Here is a 19,148-nt window from a genome sequence, read left to right as displayed (position 1 = left end):
TCCGCACACTCCACTGGCTTCCAGTTGAAGCTCGCATCTGTTACAAGACCATGGTGCTTGCCTATGGAGCTGTGAGGGGAACGGCACCTCCGTACCTTCAGGCTCTGATCAGTCCCTACACCCAAACGAGGGCATTGCGTTCATCCACCTCTGGCCTGCTGGCTCCCCTTCCTCTGCGGAAGCATAGTTCCCGCTCAGCCCAGTCAAAACTGTTCGCTGCTCTGGCACCACAATGGTGGAACAAGCTCCCTCACGACGCCAGGACAGCGGAGTCACTCACCACCTTCCGGAGACATTTGAAACCCCACCTCTTTAAGGAATACCTGGGATAGGATAAAGTAATCCTTCAACCCCCCCCCCCAAAAAAAAAAAATTTAATAAAAAAAAATTGTAAAGTGGTTATCCCACTGGCTATAAGGTGAATGCACCAATTTGTAAGTCGCTCTGGATAAGAGCGTCTGCTAAATGACGTAAATGTAAATGTAAATCTCTGTAATTGCAAACAAAGGTTTCTGTACCAAATATTAAGTTCTGCTTTTCTGATGTATCAAATACTTATGTCATGCAATAAAATGCAAATTAATTACTTAAACATCATACAATGTGATTTTCTAGATCATGTACAGACCTCTACATGCTTTGTAAGTAGGAAAACCTGCAAAATCGGCAGTGTATCAAATACTTGTTCTCCCCACTGTATATATTTTTTAATTGCAGCTGCAGTTTTAAAACAGCCTATCACTCTAATATTGTTGCTTTAAATCAGTGCATGCATGAGCACTCTCTCGCAGTCTTTCTCTCTCTCTCCTGTTCTAGATTTATATATAGCCCTATATATAGATGTCCTAGCCTACCTCTTTCAGGTAATACATAAAATTCAGTATTAGCCTTATATTTAGCTAATTAATTATGGGTTATGCATAATACATTTCTAATTTACAGTGCCACTAATATTGGCACCCTTGGTAAATATGAGCAAAATGGGCTGTGAAAAAAAATATTTTTTATTGTTTATCCTCTTGGTCTTTCATTCAAAATATTCAGAAAAATCTAACCTTTAATTCAAGTAAAATAATTGAAAGAAAAATAAATGCTTATCATAAAAAAAATATATTTCTCAAATATATGTGTGCCACAATTATTGGCAGCCCTTCATTCAATGCTTTGTGCAACCTCCCTTTGCCAAGATAACAGCTCTGAGTCTTTTTTGGCCACTCGAACCATCCTCCTCACTGTGCGTGGGGTCAATATAGACACACGTCCTCTTCCAGGCCGATTGTTAACATCTCCAGTTGCTTTAAACTTGCCCTGATAGTGAAAATGGGCATTTTCAACCATTGAGCTATTTTCGTATAGCCATTTCCTGATTTGTGCAGCTCAACAACCTTTTGTCGCACATCATTACTGTATTCTCGGGTCTTTCCCATTGTGATGGATGACTTTGGGAACTTGGCCTGTGTGTCACCTCATATTTATACTCCAGTGAAACAGGAAGTCATGGCTTACCACTTAAGTGTTCCTAATCACTCAGGAGAACTTAAAAACATAAAATATGAATGGGAATATACTTCAGTTACATTTTACTCATAATAATTTCTATGGGTGCCAATAATTGTGGCACACATGTTTAGGTGAAAAATATTTGTTTTATTTTTCTTTCAATTATTTTACTTGAATTAAAGGTTAGATTTTTGTGAATATTTTTAATGAAAGACCAAGAGGACAAACAATAAATAAAAAAATTCCACAGCCCGTTTTGGTCATATTTACCAAGGGTGCCAATATTAGTGGAGGTCACTGTATAGCCTCTGTCTCTTGCGCAATACGCACACAGCTGTGCTCTGCTGGCCTCTCTTCTTAAAAATGCTCCTTAGCTCTTGGAGTCCCATGCAGGAAAAGCTAGACTAGAATAGCTTGCTGGAATTTTTGTTGTTGTTGCATTTCTTATACCAATAGACTATATGAAGAGGGACTCAAGCATAGCCGCGGGAAGTAGGGGTGCTGCAGCAACCCCTGAAAAAATAAATAAATAAATAAAACATGTTTTATACAAAAGTAGTGCAGTGGGCCTTTACTAGTATTAGCGGACCAATATAGACTTCTGTAGCCCAGGCCCAAAAAAATTTCAGCACCTCCGCTTTGGCAAAAAAAGGTAGTTGTATAATTAAGAACAGTATCTTGCAGGATTCAATAGTTGAAATTGTAAGAGTTGTTGCCCTGTCCCTTTCTCTGTGATTGTCATTCTAATGGAATCCAGAAAGAACAAAACCCTGTTCTCAAACATTTACATCAAAAGGTGCAAAGTTATGGGCAAATAAAATATTTTCCTTGATCAAATAGCATGGAAATCAACCACTTTTTGTGCAGTATTAATTTACCATCCTTAGAAACAAATTAATGTAAAAGGTTTGGACACACCTACTCATTCAAGGGTTTTTCTTTATTTGTACTATTTTTTACATTGTAGAATAATAGTGAAGACATCAAAATGCATATTGAAATAACACATGGAATCATGTAGTAACAAAAAAAGTATTAAACAAATCAATATATATTCTATATTTGAGATTCTTCAAATAGCCACCCTTTGACAGCATTGCACACTCTTGGCATTCTCTCAACCAGCTTCACCTGGAATGCTTTTCCAACAGTCTTGAAGGAGGTCCCACATATGCTGAGCACTTGTTGGCTGCTTTTCCTTCACTCTGCCGTCCGACTTATCCCAAACCATCTCAATTGGGTTGGGGGATTGTGGAGGCCAGGTCATCTGATGCAGCACTCCATCACTCTCCTTCTTGGTAAAATAGCCCTTACACAATCCCCCAACCCAATTGAAAACCAGATGGGATGCCATATCGCTGCAGAATGCTGTGGTAGCCATGCTGGTTAAGTGTGCCTTGAATTCTAAATAAATCACAGACAGTGTCACCAGCAAAGCATCCCCACATCATAACACCGCCTCCTCCATGCTTTACGGTGGGAACTACACATGCGGAGATCGTCCGTTCACCCACACCGCGTCTCACAAAGACATGGCGGTTGGAACCAAAAATCTCAAATTTGGACTCCAGACCAAAGGACACATTTCCACCGGTCTAATGTCCATTGCTCGTCTTTCTTGGCCCAAGCAGGTCTCTTCTTCTTATTGGTGTCCTTTAGTAGTGGTTTCTTTGCAGCAATTCGACCATGAAGGCCTGATTCACACAGTCCCCTCCGAACAGTTGATGTTGAGATGTGTCTGTTACTTGAACTCTGTGAAGCATTTATTTGGCCTGCAATTTCTGAGGCTGGTAACTCTAATGAACTTATCCTATGCAGCAGAGGTAACTCTGGGTCTTCCATTCCTGTGGCGGTCCTCATGAGAGTCAGTTTCATCATAGCGTTTGATGGTTTTTGCGACTGCACTTTAAGAAAATTTCAAAGTTCTTGAAATGTTCCGTATTGTCTGACCTTCATGTCTTAAAGTAATGATGGACTGTCGTTTCTCTTTGCTTATTTGAGCTGTTCTTGCCATAATATGGACTTGGTCTTTTACCAAATAGGGCTATCTTCTGTATACCCCCCCTGTATGCCAAGAGTGTGCAAAGCTGTCATCAAGGCAAAGGGTGGCTATTTGAAGAATCTGAAATATAAAATATAATATATTATAACACTTTTTTGGTTACTACATGATTCCATATGTGTTATTTCATAGTTTTGATGTCTTCACTATTATTCTACAATGTAAAAAATTTTAAAAATAAAGAAAAACCCTTGAATGAGTAGGGGTGTTCAAACTTTTGACTGGTAGTGTAAATGTACATTACTGTATTGTACATAGGCTGGTCATCTATGTTTGTACCTGTAGACTTTCCATCACCATGAAGAAAAACAATGCACAGTACAGTAATTGAGTACATTGAGACATCAAGTGTTTGTGATGATGTGATGATGTGGCTCAGTTGGTAGAGCATGACACTTGCAATGCTAGGGTTGTGGGTTCTATTCCCACGGGGGACCAGTACGAGAAAGTATGAAAATGTATGCATTCACTACTGTAAGTTGCTCTGCACACGAGTGTCTACTAAAATGGAAAAGGAATGAATAGACCATTTCAGTTTTCACATAGAAATAAGTTGCATTTGAAAAGTATTTCAAGAAACTGGAAAACATACTGTACATCAAGCAAGTATTTCAATATTCCACAAGTATTATCAGATTAACTGTTTTGTACAGATAATTATCAGACTCAAGTTACAAATGCTGGTAAACACTCCAATACATTTTGTTATTTTTTTCTCTCACAAAAGTAGTGCACTGGGCCTTTACTAGTCCTGTATTAGGGAACCCATATAGAAGTCTTCGGAGCAGCATTTATTTCTTTTGCTTCCCCCTCGGAAATAAAATCATAGCACCCCCACCCCCACCCCCATCCCGCGGCTAGGAACTCAAGCTCTTGTTTGCTGAATGTTTAATAGCCTACAGCAGCCAATAGAACTCACTGGTAGTTTGAAAGAAGAGCGAATACGCGATGGCGGTAGGCTATAGCAGTTATTTATTCAGATCCATAACCATTCAATCTTCGTGAAGAGAAGTGAAAGACTTCTGCATCTAATTCTAGTCCTATATTATTCAAGGATGACATTATACAAATAGATCATATTATATTTCAAAACGTATATTAAATTCGCTAGTCTATACTTGTAACTTTGTAGGCTGCATGTGCTGCACCAGAATCGCATGTTCTCTTCCTGCTTTATCATGGTTTGAACGATGTGCGTAATTCCAGTCCATATAATACAGTATAATACAATACAGTACAGTAATACAGTCCACACTCAAAAAAGATTAGCCTACTTGAGCTAGTTTCATTTATTTACCCAAGAGAGCATATAGCTAGCTACATCTATGGGCTTTTATGTTTTTGTCGTGCATAATGTGCAGTAGCCTATACCATACAGTGGCTTGCGAAAGTATTCACCCCCCTTGGCATTTTTCCTATTTTGTTGCCTTACAACCTGGAATTAAAATGGATTTTTGGGGGGTTTGTATCATTTGATTTACACAACATGCCTACCACTTTGAAGATGCAAAATAATTTGTTTTGTGAAACAAACAAGAAATAAGACCAAAAAAAAGAACTTGAGCGTGCATAACTATTCACCCCCCCAAAGTCAATACTTTGTAGAGCCACCTTTTGCAGCAATTACAGCTGCAAGTCTCTTGGGGTATGTCTTTATAAGCTTGGCACATCTAGCCACTGGGATTTTTCCCTATTCTTCAAGGCAAAACTGCAATCTTTAAGTCATACCACAGATTCTCAATTGGATTGAGGTCTGGGCTTCGACTAGGCCATTCCAAGATATTTAAACGTTTCCCCTTAAACCACTCGAGTGTTGCTTTAGCAGTATGCTTAGGGTCTTTGTCCTGTGGAAGGAGAACCTCCGTCCCAGTCTCAAATCTCTGGAAGACTGAAACAGGTTTCCCTCAAGAATTTCCCTGTATTTAGCGCCATCCATCATTCCTTCAATTCTGACCAGTTTCCCAGTCCCTGCCGATGAAAAACATCCCCACAGCATGATGCTGCCACCACCATGCTTCACTGTGGGGATGGTGTTCTCGGGGTGATGAGAGGTGTTGTGTTTGCGCCAGACATAGCGTTTTCCTTGATGGCCAAAAAGCTCAATTTTAGTCTCATCTGACCAAAGAACCTTCTTCCATATGTTTGGGGAGTCTCCCACATGCCTTTTGGCGAACACCAAACGTGTTTGCTTATTTTTTTCTTTAAGCAATGGCTTTTTTCTGGCCACTCTTCCGTAAAGCCCAGCTCTGTGGAGTGTACGGCTTAAAGTTGTCCTATGGACAGATACTCCAATCTTCGCTGTGGAGCTTTACAGCTCCTTCAGGGTTATCTTTGGTCTCTTTGTTGCCTCTGATTAATGCCCTCCTTGCCTGGGCCGTGAGTTTTGGTGGGCGGCCCTCTCTTGGCAGGTTTTTTGTGGTGCCATATTCTTTCCATTTTTTAATTAATGGATTTAAATGGTGCTCCGTGTGGTGTCTTTAAAGTTTCTGATATTTTTTTATAACCCAACCCTGATCTGTACTTCTCCATAACTTTGTCCCTGACCTGTTTGGAGAGCTCCTTGGTCTTCATGGTGCCGCTTGCTTGGTGGTGCCCCTTGCTTAGTGGTGTTGCAGACTCTGGGACTTTCAGAACAGGTGTATATATACTGAGATCATGTGACAGATCATGTGACACTTAGATTGCACACAGGTGGACTTTATTTAACTAATTATGTGACTTCTGAAGGTAATTGGTTGCACCAGATCTTATTTAGGGGCTTCATAGCAAAGGGGGTGAATACATATGCACACACCACTTTTCCGTTATTTATTTTTCAGAATTCTTTGAAACAAGTTATTTTTTTCATTTCACATCACCAATTTGGACTATTTTGTGTATGTCCATTACATGAAATCCAAATAGAAATCCATTTAAATTACAGGTTGTAATGCAACAAAATAGGAAAAACACCAAGGGGGATGAATACTTTTGCAAGGCACTGTATATGTAGCCTATTGGATAACGGCACAATCATTTGGCCTTTTTTGGGCTTGGGCTTTTTTGGGCTTGGGCTCATTAAATGTCTTTAGTGTAGGGCTCATAGAATGTATTTAATGTATGCTCATCAGGCTCAGGTAGCATCAGGCTTGAATTTTTGATCAAAGCTCTAATCACATCCAGACATAGGCCTATTTATATGCTTTTGAATGACACCGGGTTACCCGGGAGAAAAGTGATTTATTCTCAGATTGAACATTTGTAAAATATTCAACCCTAGCAGTGACACTTACCCTTACACTCCTCTGGTGTGAGTCCATCCAGGATCTTTATATTGTCCAGCGCGATGTGTCCTGTGCTCCTGTCTCCCACTCCCTCAATCACCACCTAGGAACAACAACACAAACACAAAGGTGAAATACTGTGTATTACTTTTGACAAGGGCACATATAGTTAATTAATAGTGCACTACTATACATAGGGAATAGGGTGCCATTTGGAACGTAACCTAGGTCTAAGAGTTTCATAACCTAGGTCTAAGAAGCTCGTAACTTAGGCCTAAAAGGGTGAGGCCTAAGAGCCTTCTGAAGTTTGTAATTTCCACTTAAACATTTCAGACGATACAAAACACTGTATCAACCCCCCAGAAAATGTCCATTAATTAACTTGGACGCCTGATGAAGACCTAAGGGTCAAAACGTTATGTCAATAAAATCACCTGGGAGCATGAACAACATTGTCCAGCGTTTTCCTTATTTTATTTTATTTTTTATTCATTATATTACATATAATAATTCACATTTCCTGTTGCTGAAGGATTATTTTCCTGCTGGAGCAAACTGGCTCAAATTAAGATCCTACATCTGTAGGTCTAAGAGGCTTGTAACCTAGCCTAGTGCTTTACCTCATAGGGTATGCTGGAGTGGGGCACCAACAGTCGTCCCTCCCTCCATCGGCTGCCCTGGTGTCCACTGACGGTCCAGAGCAGTGCCTCTGCCCGCCCCTCCTCTGTCTCTCTCCTCTGTTTGATGTGCAGGGTGCCAGCGTGCTCCCCGAACATGTGGTACCAGAAGGACACACACAGGTCGGCGTCCGGGGCGGTTACAGGCAGGCTGGCTAGGCGTGCCACCCTCTCCTCCATCCTCTCCTCCACCACCACCCCCACCAACGCCACCTCCTCTACCTCTGTCTCCTCCTCCTCCTGCTCCTCCTCCTCCTCCTCCTCCTCCTCCTCCTCCTCCTCCTCCTCCTCCATTTCGGTCTCAGCAGCCAGCTGCATGTAGATGAAGTTCCCTGGAACTCCTGTAGAGGGCAGTAAGAGACAAGCTAAGAGACAAGCTAAGTATTAGCTGAGTCCATGTTCATTGTGTTAGTCCTTATTTACTACAGTGTGTGCGCTGTGTGTGTGTGTGTATGTATGCAATCTGTGTGTGTGTGTGTGTGTGCACTCTGTTCTCTTCTCCTCCCACCCACCTGTGTGGTCCAGGTTGGGTCCTTTGTGGACGGTGGGGGCCCCGCTGGTCTGAATCATCCACTCAGCACCAGTATCCTTCTCCAGTGTCCAGCCACAGAACGACGGGTTGTCCGCCCAGCCAAAGTCACAAGCAAACCACAGGTACTCTGGAAAAGAGGTCAACCTTGTAAGTAACCACACTCGTTTCCTCTGGCTGAGTGTAACTATTCTACACAATGTGAAAAGAGAGTGAGGTAAGGAAGTGAATACATGTAATTTCTAATTTCCTTATAACAATTTAAAATTCCACTACCATGAAAATACTTTTGGACAGCTGAAGCAAGCATACCATTTTTCTTAAGGAAAAATTAAAATTTTTGTTTCCTTACAGTCTCTTGAAGGCACTCAAACTTAGATACAGTATTTCATATTTGACAAAAGACAGATTCACAGATCCAACATGTGTTTAGTACCAGGAGAAGGAAGAGTGAAGGGACCTTCCAGAGAGAAGGAAGAGTGAAGGGATCTTTCAGAGAGAAGGGAGGAGTGAAGGGATCTTTCAGAGAGAAGGGAGGAGTGCCACCAGAACAGAACAGAACAGTGATGAAGACTAAAATCATTTCCAGACCATACGCTACAAGTCAGAAACACATTTCCATCCCCACTATGCCAGCTCTGCACAGTAACCCTTTGGGCCCTGGGCAAAAGTAGTGCACTATAAAGAGAATAGGGGGCTACTTGGGACGCAACATAACACGGTGGCAGTGATTAACCAACGCATCCAAATGAATGCTACTGCTATGAATACAAAGAGAGTTTGTTTAGTTCTCAGACGTTGTTGTAGCAGTCAGAGAATAAGTTACTGTTGTTGTGCCCTCTGGTTGTTGTCATATGACTCCCTTGCTCAGTTCATTAAGACCCAATGTTCCTGTTTCTGCAGTTCAGTTTTTTCCTATAATGCACTATTAAGGGAATAGGGGCTGTTTGGGAGTCCCCCGCTGAAAGTAGACTAATCTAGAACAGGAACGGAAATAATGTTCCTTCTCTTTTGAGGCCTGGTTGCCAGATCTGTTTGTCCTTTAGCTAACTTCACTGTTGGCCTATGTCATACCCAACATGCTAACGAACAACAGAGGAGTTGGCGCAAGCAAGCAAGCAGGCAGGCAGGCAAGCAAGCAAGCAGGCAGGCAGGCGGGCGGGCGGGCAGGCGGGCGGGCGGGCGGGCGGGCGGGCGGGCGGGCGGGCAGGCAGGCAGGGATGAAGTGAATGAGGCGGTAGTTTATTAGCGTTCTCACCTGGCACGAGTTCTCCCTCCAGGGTTGGGTCTGCCAATGTGGTGCCACCTGTCAGACACAGACGGGCACAGTCAGGGATACAAACACAGTAGATAGATACCGTAGATAGATATAGGTTGTTAACTGAGAAGGAGGGATGGAGAGAGAGAGAGAAAATGGGGGTTGTGAGAGGGATAGAGAGAGAGAGAGAGAGAGAGAGAGAGGAGGGAGGGAGGTTGTAAGAAGGATAGAGGGATAGAGAGAGAAAGGGTGGGTGTGAGAAGGAGAGAGAGCACCTGTTGTGTCATAGTCCTCCCCTCCTCCTGTTCCTGTTCCACTGTGACAGCTGGCCTGCTGGTTGTCACACTCTGACGTCGGGGCAGGCATGGTCACAGACGCAGTTGTGGTGGCAGCGAACGTGGTTACAGTAAACGTGGTCGCTACAGTCGTGGTCGGTGGGAGAGTTGTGGGCTCTGGAGGTAGAGAGAGGTAAAGAGAGAGAGAGAGAATTGGTCCCCAACCAAGGAGGGCCTACAGCAGCATCTAGATCTTCTGCATAGATTCTGTCAGACCTGGGCCCTGACAGTAAATCTCAGTAAGACAAAAATAAAAGGTCCAGTTGCCAGAACCACAAATACAAATTCTATCTAGACACCGTTGCCCTAGAGCACACAAAAAACTATACATACCTCGGCCTAAACATCAGCGCCACAGGTAACTTCCACAAAGCTGTGAACGATCTGAGAGACAAGGCAAGAAGGGCCTTCTATGCCATCAAAAGGAACATAAAGTTCGACATACCAATTAGGATCTGGCTAAAAATCAGTTATAGAACCCATTGCCCTTATGGTTGTGGGGTCTGGGGTCCGCTCACCAACCAGGAATTCACAAAATGGGACAAACACCAAATTGAGACTCTGCATTCAGGATTCTGCTAAAATATCCTCAGTGTACAACGTAAAACACCAAATAATGTATACAGATTTAGGCCGATACCCGCTAATGATCAAAATCCAGAAAAGAGACGTTAAATTCTACAACCACCTAAAAGGAAGCGATTCCCAAACCTTCCATAACAAAGCCATCACCTACAGATAGATGAACCTGGAAAAGAGTCTCCTAAGCAACACAAACAGACCCCACAGAGCCCCAGGACAGCAACACAATTAGACCCAACCAAATCATGACAAAACAAAAAGATAATTACTTGACACATTGGAAAGAATAAAACAAAAAAACAGAGCAAACTAGAATGCTATTTGGCCCTAAACAGAGAGTACACAGTGGCAGAATACCCGACCACTGTGACTGACCCAAAACTAAGGAAAGGTTTGACTATATACAGACTCAGTGAGCATAGCATAGCAGAGAGAGAGAGAGAGAGAGAGAGAGAGAGAGAGAGAGAGAGAGAGAGAGAGAGAGAGAGAGAGAGAGAGAGAGAGAGAGAGAGAGAGAGAGAGAGAGAGAGAGAGAGAGAGAGAGAGAGAGAGAGAGAGAGAGAGAGAGAGAGAGAGAGAGAGAGAGAGAGAGAGAGAGAGAGAGAGAGAGAGAGAGAGAGATTTAGGGACATGATCCCTCAAGCAGACCGTCTACAGGTCAACCTTTCTGATTGGATTAGGGGATATAGGGGTTTGTTTGCTTTTAGATGGTAATGTATCTGACATGGTGACACCAAGTAGGCTTCCAGGGCACATGGTCTGGCTAGAGATAGGAAATAATCCAGTAACATGAGACTATGGAGAGAGGCTGGTAGCTACTGGTAGCATGATCACTACAGATAAACCCTAGTCCGACGCAGGCAGAGAGGGGTGGAACAGAGGGGTTGAAATCAAGGTGTGAAGGTGATTTGGGAAAATAATTAAAGTAGATTGCTCATAGTTGATTTCCCGATGCGCCATTGTGAGTGTGTGTGTGCTCGCTCCCTAGTAAGTGTGTATATGCAGATGCTCTTTGATGTGGAGATTGTATTGATTTGGGACAGATAAAAGGAGTTGGAGCACGTGAGCAGCCAGCCACACTCTTCTTCTTCTCTCATTTTATACATTTAGCAGACAATCTTATCCAGAGCGACATACAGGAGCAATTAGGGTTAGGTGCCTTGCTCAGGGGTATGTCGACAGATTTTTCATCTAGTCGGCTCGGGGATTTGAACCAGCAACCTTTCGGTTATTAACCCAACGCTCTTAACCGCTAGGCTACCTGCCACCCTTTCCACCTCCTCTTCCTTCCTTCCTTCCTTCCTTCCTTCCTTCCTTCCTTCCTTCCTTCCTTCCTTCCTTCCTTCCTTCCTTCCTTCCTTCCTTCCTTCCTTCCTTCCTTCCTTCCTTCCTTCCTTCCTTCCTTCCTTCCTTCCTTCCTTCCTTCCTTCTCCCCTCCACTACCCCACCGTCTGATCCTTATCTTCCTACCTACAAGGGTAACCAGATACCCCATACCAGACCCAGATATCCCCAACATCCCCAACCTTCAGTCACCCCCCGCCTTGCCCTCCCACTGTGACTGGTCCACCTCCCCTCCCTCACCCTCCCACTGTGACTGGTCCACCTCCCCTCCCTCACCCTCCCACTGTGACTGGTCCACCTCCCCTCCCTCACCCTCCCACTGTGACTGGTCCACCTCCCCTCCCTCACCCTCCCACTGTGACTGGTCCACCTCCCCTCCCTCACCCTCCCACTGTGACTGGTCCACCTCCCCTCCCTCACCCTCCCACTGTGACTGGTACACCCCCCCTCCCCCCTCACCTTCCCACTGTGACTGGTCCACCCCTCCTCCCTCACCCTCCCACTGTGACTGGTACACCCCCCCTCCCCCTCACCTTCCCACTGTGACTGGTCCACCTCCCCTCCCTCACCCTCCCACTGTGACTGGTCCACCTCCCCTCCCTCACCCTCCCACTGTGACTGGTCCACCTCCCCTCCCTCACCCTCCCACTGTGACTGATCCACCCCTCCTCCCTCACCCTCCCACTGTGACTGGTCCACCTCCCCTCCCTCACCCTCCCACTGTGACTGATCCACCCCTCCTCCCTCACCCTCCCACTGTGACTGGTACACCCCCCCTCCCCCCTCACCCTCCCACTGTGACTGATCCACCCCTCCTCCCTCACCCTCCCACTGTGACTGTTCCACCCCCCCTCCCTCACCCTCCCACTGTGACTGGTCCACCTCCCCTCCCCCTCCCCCTTCCCCCTCCAGCTCAGAGTCAGGGCAGCCTGCTCTGGTTGCCGCGTCAGCCTTTCATGTCTGTCATGTCCTAACCCTCCCACATAACACATAAAACATAACACACTCATTACACTTCCCACACTGACTGACAGGCAGGGTACAGTATATGACTGTCATCAAGCATGCAGTAAAGGCTAAATAGCTACTGCCCAAGTCTTGCCACTCATGCAGGTCTCAGGTCTGTAGTTAGGAGTAGGTGAGTGAAACCTATCTGAGATTTCATCTGTGTGAGGTCACTATGGTTGATGTCTAACTCTAGACCATGTCAGAGGGGTCCTTTAATCCTAATACTGTAACCCTAGCCTGGTCCTAGATCTGTTTGTGCGCTTGGTCAACTCTGTTGCTGTCGTTGTTAAACTGTTGCCATGACAATGAATGTGCATGCGTGTGTGCGCATGTGTTTGTCTGTCCTTCTGTTTGTCTGTCTGTATGTCTGTCTGTCTTGCTGTGATTGTGTGTGTGCTGAGATGTTTCTGCTAACTCACCATGGATCTCACAACCCAGCAGCTCCAGTCTGAGCCCCAGGCCATCGGGGGTGGCTCTCTCTGGGTAGACCCTGAGGAAGCGAGTCAGCAGAGGGCCCAGTGTACGCAGCTCTGGGGTGTCATGGTTCTGGTTCCCAATGAAGATCTGGAAGAGAGCCAGGAGAATAGAACAGCGATGAAGACCAAACAATTTCCAGACCGTACACTACGAGACAGAAACCCGTTTTCCGTCCCCAATGTGCCAGCTCTGCACAGTAACCCTTTGGGCCTGGGCAAAAGTAGTGCACTATAAAGAGAATAGGGGGCTACTTGGGACGCAACATAACAAGAAGGGTAATTTCAGCTAGGATCTAGGAGGGTTATGAAACTAATATTGAAGCATATCCTTAATATATTATTTAAAGCGAGAGGACATGTGAAAATAGTTAGCCCCTGCTGTGAGCAGGTAGCGGAAGTCCGGGACACCAGGCCTGCTACCACCATGGTGCCAGACCCTACCCAGCAAACCGGGAACATTCCCAGAACATTAGGTAAGATTCCCATTAAGTTCTAGTTAGGGTTTTATCTAACATTAGGATGTTAACATCGAAATAACATTCAGAGAATGTTTATGATCAAATATATTTATTTATATGTCCCCACAATGTTCTCACCAGACTGTTCCCACAACCTAATGAAACATTCTGGGAACCTTTAAAGAACAGATTAAATGTGTTCTGGGAATGTTCTTGTAACATCAGGTGAATGCTTTTTGCACCCTAAAAGAAACATTGTAGAATCATCATCACAACTGGACAGTTTTTGTGTTTTGGGAACATTTGCCGTGACTTAACATATGTTCTGGGAACCTTCACAGAACCAATTTCGGTTTGGTGGGTAGGTTCTTATGTTTCCACTCAAAGTGAAGCCTGGAGTGGCAGTTTGAAAAACACTCTGGCTGCCTCCCAAATGGCTCACTATTCCCTATATAGTACACTACTTTTAACCAGAGCCCCGGTCAAAAGTGGTGCACTATATAGGGAATAGGGTGCCATTTGGGATGCAGACTGGATGTATAGCTGAAGCCACAGAAATAGACTTCCTGTCTGTTCATCTTTGAAGACTGGAGGCTGGAAAGGAGCTTTTTAAAAAGACAAAGGGGGATATCTAGCATTACTTCCCAAATTGCACCCTATGGTGCAGTTTAGGACGTAGATAAGATCTCCCTCTGTCTGCCATAAATAAGTCCCACCATCTGGAATAGATGGATATTCAAGTCAGACTGTCTTGTGAAGGGGACAGGGAGAACTGAGAGTACTGCTGGATGTTTTGACTAGCTAGGTGCTGATGGTTTGCACACACACACATTTCATCCTTGACTTTACCAACAGGATATGTTGCACTCTTGTCATCAATCTTGTCAAAAATAAATAAAAAAATATAGAGTTAATCACAGGATTTTGAGCTGGAATTCAATACTTTTCACACAAAAAGCATTACAAGAATATTGACGTCTTGATTTTTCCCAAAGTAACGGTAAGCAGAATCAGGTAAATTGATAAAGCACACTTTCTTTAACCTCAATGTCAACTTGTTTTGACATCGTATTTGTTTTTAACTGTATATATTATGTGTTGTGGACGTTTTCAATGTATTTTGAACACTTTCAGACAATGCGTTTAATCGTGTAGAAAAAAATGTGCGCACTAAAATTACAAACAGTTAACTCGAGTTAACTGATTAACTCTGACAGCCCTACTTTCTATTGATCTGTGGGTCTCTGTTGAAAAGAGAGGAGATGAATGCACAGGATACCAAACATGAATTCCCAGGTTGCTTCCCTTACCTTGGGCCTGGTGCTGTTGTCTTCCTTCACCATGGTCCAGTCAGAGCCGTTGTTGCTGTAGCCCACCTTGAACCTCTTCATAAACACATTCTTGTCTCTGTAGAAGAAGAAGAATACTTTATTGATCCATTTTACAAACAGGCAACTGAAATTGGTCTTCTGCTAAGATCCCAACCTCTCCGAAAGACACACAAACACACACTGGCTCGAACCCTCCGGTTTCTGGCCCACCTCTCTAACCTCTGTGCTACCTACCTGTGGCGTCCTCCTTGGATGACCAGGCCACTGACCAGCTTGTCCTGGCCCAGGTCCATCTGCAGCCACTCGTTCCTGAAGGGCTGTCTGGTCTGTTGCTGGGTCCAGCCCGACCTCCCTGTCAGCAACCTGGCGTTCTCTGGTACCCACCCACGCTCTGCGTGCGACGACGCGCTGATCTGGGCGTCCGAGATTTGACCGGAGACCATCCCCAGCATGCCGGAGCAAGGGTAGTCTGTGAAATAGAGAGAGAGAGAGAGGGGGGCAGGGTGAAGCTGCTGTGTCCTCATGGGCTCTATAAGGTAATAGGATACAATTTCAAACACTTCCTGAGTCTGAGTGAGACAGTATGTAACAGCTTTCCCTGTGGAGATAGATCAACTCCCCCTAGTTCCCCAGTTATTCAGTGTTGAGGTCTATGTGAGTTCTTGTGTGATTTGGTTTTACCACTTCTCTTTGTGGGAACTCCCTGTGTGTGTGTGTGTGTGTGTGTGTGTGTGTGTGTGTGTGTGTGTGTGTGTGTGTGTGTGTGTGTGTGTGTGTGTGTGTGTGTGTGTGTGTGTGTGTGTGTGCGTGCGTGTACTGCATGAGGTAGCTGAGCTGAACTCACAGAGGCAATATAAGTGGAGAACACAAACAGAGACAGACTGTCTACTTCCTCCCTGTGTCATTCCAAACTCTTAATCACTTTGTACAGTATCACACACACACACACACACACACACACACACACACACACACACACACACACACACACACACACACACACACACTGGCCCTGCAGTGAGAAAGAGTGTAATACCATCTTTATGATGTTCTCCTGCTGAGGGAAATAAGGAAGGATATGGATCTCTGGATGAACCATATGCTGTGCTTTGTAATATTGTAAATACTGCATGTACGATGACTCAACTTGCCTTTTTACCTTTTTCCATTGCACTTTTACAATTACAATAACAACCTAGCATGACCCTCAACCGGCTTAGGAAGCAGTGATTATTCTAAACCAAAAAGCTGTACACTGTCTTCTGTACAACCAAGAACAGAATTCATTAGATTTCTTAGAGCACTTACTGGGGAGCCAGGTATACAGTATATGGTCTATATTAGAAGTTAGGGGAAGAGTCAAAATATGTGTGCACTGCTTATGCATTTGTGTGTGTGTGTGTGCATACAGTTGAAGTCGGAAGTTTACATACACTTTAGCCAAATACATTTAAACTCTGTTTTTCACAATTCCTGACATTTAATCCTAGTAAAAATTCCATGTTTTAGGTCAGATAGGATCACCACTTTATTTTAAGAATGTGAAATGTCAGAATAATAGTAGAGAGAATGTTTTATTTCAGCTTTTATTTCTTTCATCACATTCCCAGTGGGTCAGAAGTTTACATACACTCAATTAGTATTTGGTAGCATTGCCTTTAAATTGTTTAACTTGGGTCAAACTTTTCGGGTAGCCTTCCACAAGCTTCCCACAATAAGTTTGGTGAATTTTGGCCCATTCCTCCTGACAGAGCTGGTGTAACTGAGTCAGGTTTGTAGGCCTCCTTGCTCACACACACTTTTTCAGTTCTGCCCACACATTCTCTATAGGATTGAGGTCAGAGCTTTGTGATGGCCACTCCAATACCTTGACTTTGTTGTCCTTAAGCCATTTTGCCACAACGTTGGAAGTATGCTTGGGGCCATTGTCCATTTGGAAGACCCATTTGCGACCAAGCTTTAACTTCCTGACTGACGTCTTGAGATGTTGCTTCAATATATCCACATAATTTTCCTTCCTCATGATGCCATCTATTTTGTGAAGTGCACCAGACCCTCCTGAAGCAAAGCACCCCCACAGCATGATGCTGTCACCCCCGTGCTTCATGGTTGGGATGGTGTTCTTCGGTTTGTAAGCAACCCCCTTTTTCCTCCAAACATAACGATGGTCATTATGGCCAAACAGTTCTATTTTTGTTTCATCAGACCAGAGGACATTTCTCCAAAAAGTACGATCTTTGTCCCCATGTACAGTTGCAAACCGTAGTCTGGTTTTTTTATGGCGGTTTTGGAGCAGTGGCTTCTTCCTTGCTGAGCGGCCTTTCAGGTTATGTCGATATAGGACTCGTTTGACTGTGGATATAGATACTTTTGTACCTGTTTCTTCCAGCATCCTCACAAGGTCCTTTGCTGTTGTTCTGGGATTGATTTGCACTTTTCACACCAAAGTATGTTCATCTCTAGGAGACAGAACGCGTCTCCTTCCTGAGCGGTATGACAGCTGCATGGTCCCATGGTGTTTATACTTGCGTACTATTGTTTGTACAGATGAACGTGGTACCTTCAGGCGTTTGGAAATTGCTCCCAAGGATGAACCAGACTTGTGGAGGTCTACCATTTTTTTTCTGAGGTCTTGGCTGATTTCTTTTGATTTTCCTATGATGTCAAGCAAAGAGGCACTGAGTTTGAAGGTAGGCCTTGAAATACATCCACGGGTACACCTCCAATTGACTCAAATGATGTAAATTAGCCTATCAGAAGCTTCTAAAGCCATGACATCATTTTCTGGAATTTTCCAAGCTGTTTAAAGGCACAGTCAACTTAGTGTATGTAAACTTCTGACCCACTGGAATTGTGATACAGTGAATTATAAGTGAAATAATCTGTCTGTAAACAATTGTTGGAAAAATTACTTGTGTCATGCACAAAGTAGATGTCCTAACCGACTTGCCAAAACTATAGTTTGTTAACAAGACATTTGTGGAGTGGTTGAAAAACGAGTTTTAATGACTCCAACCTAAGTGTATGTAAACCTCCGACTTCAACTGTATGTGCATTTGTGTGTGTGTTTGAGAGCCACCTGGTGGTGACTGACATGATGTATGCAGCTGTGTGTGCGTGCAAACGTGCGTGCATGTGTGTGTGTACCTGATGTCTTGCAGCCGTACACCTCGAAGCGCATGCAGATGCCTATCTCCCAAGACATGGGTCTGATGCGGACGTAACGGGCTAGAGTCTGCTTGGGTAGGAATGACCTTGCCTCGTCTGTAGGGTTGTTGTTCCCCTGGAAAACCTGGAGGAGGAAGTAGAGAACAAGAACCAGATTACTTTATTGTCCAATGTACACGGAGGTCCAACAGAAACGTATCTTCTGCTTTATTCCAGAAGAATAGAGAATAGAGTCACTTTTGTTAAATAGAAATGTCTTTTTCCGTTATATAAAATATGACATTTTCTTCTGGTATTATTTGTCCAGAGAACAGGAAATCTGGCCTAAAGTAACACTTTTTTAAAAACTGCATTGTTGGTTAAGGGCTTGTAAGTAAGCATTTCACTGTAATGTCTACACCTGTTGTATTCGGCGCATGTGGCAAATAAAATTTAATTTGATTTGAAATATGTATTGAGAAATGGTGTATTGTGAAATTGTGTATTGTGAAATTGTGTATTGAGAAATGGTGTATTGTGAAATGTGTATTGTGAAATGTGTGGTGTTGATGTCCAAATAAAACTGAACTCATTCTTTCTATTACTTACAATGTATCACTATTCTGTAACCTCTCTGGGTTTATCCTACTAGGGCATTTTTCCTGGCCACTGTGCCCTCGCTTCTGCTTTGGTTGCTCTTTGAGTTCAAGGCCGGGTTACAGTAAAGCTCTTTGTGACAATTGCTGATGTAAAAAGGGTTAACTTATATCTTATGAGTCAGTCTTACCATCTGCTTGGATCCCTCCTTTATCGTGACCCAGTCCTCTCCATTGGAGCTCACGTCCACTTTGTAGGAGCGGACAAAGTACTCCTTCTTCGTCTCCTTGGAGATTGCTCCCTGTGTTCCCACGGCTGAAACAAAGCGGAGGAATCCCAGGTCCACCTGGCAACACAAACCAGGCAAGAACATCCAGTTAGCTAGAACCCTGTTAGCTCACACATTAGGCCAAACAGATTATTAGAAATGAAAGGCCTGTACAGGGAATATTGCTGCACCTAAATCTTACAATGTTTCGACTTCACAAGTCTTCTTCAGGTGCAAACAAAGACAATAACCAAATAGTTTATTGGGCACAGGGCAGCTCTCAATGTCCTGCATTTGGCTGTACATCATATAC

General features: G+C 44.0%; 1 protein-coding gene across 1 annotated transcript in view; it reads right to left on the bottom strand.

The window, feature by feature from the left end:
• Positions 1–19,148, bottom strand: part of LOC311113964 (neuropilin-1a-like) — a gene marked incomplete at its 5' end in the record, with an annotated part of 39,761 nt that overhangs the window by 10,599 nt on the left and 10,014 nt on the right. Inside the window, 11 exons of the mRNA XM_084189231.1 lie at positions 6,835–6,928; positions 7,446–7,685; positions 7,776–7,843; positions 8,015–8,161; positions 9,290–9,337; positions 9,565–9,741; positions 12,978–13,122; positions 14,803–14,899; positions 15,058–15,292; positions 17,971–18,115; positions 18,758–18,913. Of these exons, the coding sequence (XP_084045357.1) occupies positions 6,835–6,928; positions 7,446–7,685; positions 7,776–7,843; positions 8,015–8,161; positions 9,290–9,337; positions 9,565–9,741; positions 12,978–13,122; positions 14,803–14,899; positions 15,058–15,292; positions 17,971–18,115; positions 18,758–18,913 (1,552 nt within the window). The remainder of the gene's footprint in view (positions 1–6,834; positions 6,929–7,445; positions 7,686–7,775; positions 7,844–8,014; positions 8,162–9,289; positions 9,338–9,564; positions 9,742–12,977; positions 13,123–14,802; positions 14,900–15,057; positions 15,293–17,970; positions 18,116–18,757; positions 18,914–19,148) is intronic.

Source organism: Coregonus lavaretus (genome assembly GCF_964263955.1).
Source record: "Coregonus lavaretus genome assembly, contig: HAP1_SCAFFOLD_2899, whole genome shotgun sequence".
Classification (NCBI taxonomy): domain Eukaryota; kingdom Metazoa; phylum Chordata; class Actinopteri; order Salmoniformes; family Salmonidae; genus Coregonus; species Coregonus lavaretus.
The sequence above is the reverse complement of the archived record's forward strand: the minus strand, read 5'-3'. Positions and strand labels throughout refer to the sequence as shown.